At 48.6% G+C, this 864-nt stretch overlaps 1 protein-coding gene across 1 annotated transcript; it reads left to right on the plus strand.

The window, feature by feature from the left end:
• Window positions 1-206: 206 nt before the first annotated feature.
• On the plus strand, window positions 207-854 carry LOC104535101 (mothers against decapentaplegic homolog 7; the record flags this gene model as incomplete). Its single annotated transcript, XM_010183876.1, has 1 exon — window positions 207-854. A coding segment is annotated over one exon (539 nt), but the record flags the coding sequence as incomplete, so codon positions are not given.
• Window positions 855-864: the final 10 nt, after the last annotated feature.

Here is an 864-nt window from a genome sequence, read left to right on the forward strand (position 1 = left end):
CCAAACCTGGGTCACCTTAAATGGTCTTACAGTGGCCTTAAGACACGGCTTTTGGAAATGGTGGATGTGCTATGGGTGTTGGTGTGTGCATGGAGAGCATTGTAAAGACATGGGCAGGCAAGGACCTGCCAGCATTGTGTCGCTTTTGGGTCATATTATTCCCCCAATGCTTAATTTCTCCTTTTCTTCCTTTTTTATTCCTGCAGATTCCCAAATTCTTCAGGAGCTGGGGGATCGTGCACACTGGTGTGTGGTGGCATACTGGGAAGAGAAGATGCGCGTGGGGCGGCTGTACTCTGTCCAAGAGTCTTCCCTGGATATCTTCTATGATCTACCTCAGGGGAATGGCTTCTGCCTCGGGCAGCTCAACTCGGACAACAAGAGCAAACTGGTGCAGAAGGTGCGCAGCAAGATCGGCTATGGCATCCAGCTCACCAAGGAAGTGGATGGTGTGTGGGTGTACAACCGCAGCAGTTACCCCATCTTCATCAAGTCGGCCACACTGGACAACCCCGACTCCAGGACATTGCTGGTTCACAAAGTCTTTCCAGGTTTTTCCATCAAGGCTTTTGACTATGAGAAGGCCTACAGCTTGCAGAGACCCAACGACCATGAGTTCACGCAGCAGCCGTGGATGGGATTTACTGTTCAAATCAGCTTCGTGAAGGGCTGGGGCCAGTGCTACACCAGACAGTTCATCAGCAGCTGCCCCTGCTGGTTGGAGGTTATTTTTAATAACCGATGACTCGAGACAGAGCGGCCTCACAACATTTATACTACTTTGCTGCTATTATTTTTTTCTGAGTGCTTGCTTTTCACACAAACTTTTTGGTTTTTTGTTTTTGTGTTTTTGTTTGTTTGTTT

This window comes from Mesitornis unicolor, unplaced genomic scaffold, assembly GCF_000695765.1.
Source record: "Mesitornis unicolor isolate BGI_N332 unplaced genomic scaffold, ASM69576v1 scaffold28534, whole genome shotgun sequence".
In the NCBI taxonomy this organism is placed as follows: Eukaryota; Metazoa; Chordata; class Aves; order Mesitornithiformes; family Mesitornithidae; genus Mesitornis; species Mesitornis unicolor.